Source organism: Pterocles gutturalis, unplaced genomic scaffold (genome assembly GCF_000699245.1).
Source record: "Pterocles gutturalis isolate BGI_N339 unplaced genomic scaffold, ASM69924v1 scaffold31599, whole genome shotgun sequence".
NCBI lineage: Eukaryota > Metazoa > Chordata > Aves > Pterocliformes > Pteroclidae > Pterocles > Pterocles gutturalis.
In genome coordinates this window covers 11456-11841 of record NW_010134208.1, presented here as the reverse complement: position 1 = coordinate 11841, position 386 = coordinate 11456, and the positions used below count along the sequence as shown (strand labels likewise).

The following is a 386-nucleotide window of genomic DNA, read 5'->3' as shown; positions in this document are numbered from 1 at the left end:
CACCACCACTCCCATCCTTCAGCTGACATTAGGACCTCGCTTTGGGCTACAAATACCAGAGACCAGACCAGTGTTTCCTATAGGAGAGCAATGCTACCTAACCTGTGGTTTTTACGTAGGAGAGATCCCACCATCCCCTTGGGAAGGTCCTGGTGCCACCTCACCCAGCCTCTCTGGCCACCCTGTTGGTTCAGCCAGGGACCACCGTGTCTTTGGGAAGGGGCTGTCACTCTTCAGAGCACACAGACTGGCTGGGCTCTGCTGCATAGTGCTTATCTCTTGGTGTCTATAGCTGGTGAGGGGGGTTAAGGCATGAATTCCTCCTTGATTGTCAGTGGAGACGAGGAGACAAGGTTCGGGGCGCTGCTGCTGCAGAGGCCCCCCAT

General features: G+C 55.7%; 1 protein-coding gene across 1 annotated transcript in view; it reads right to left on the bottom strand.

Moving 5' to 3' along the window:
- Window positions 1-305: 305 nt before the first annotated feature.
- The window catches only part of CDX1 (caudal type homeobox 1), an 11532-nt gene continuing 11451 nt past the window's right edge, over window positions 306-386 (bottom strand). The window contains exon 4 of the mRNA XM_010081515.1: window positions 306-386. This exon is cut by the window's right edge and continues 1 nt beyond it. Coding sequence (XP_010079817.1) covers window positions 306-386 — 81 coding nt within the window.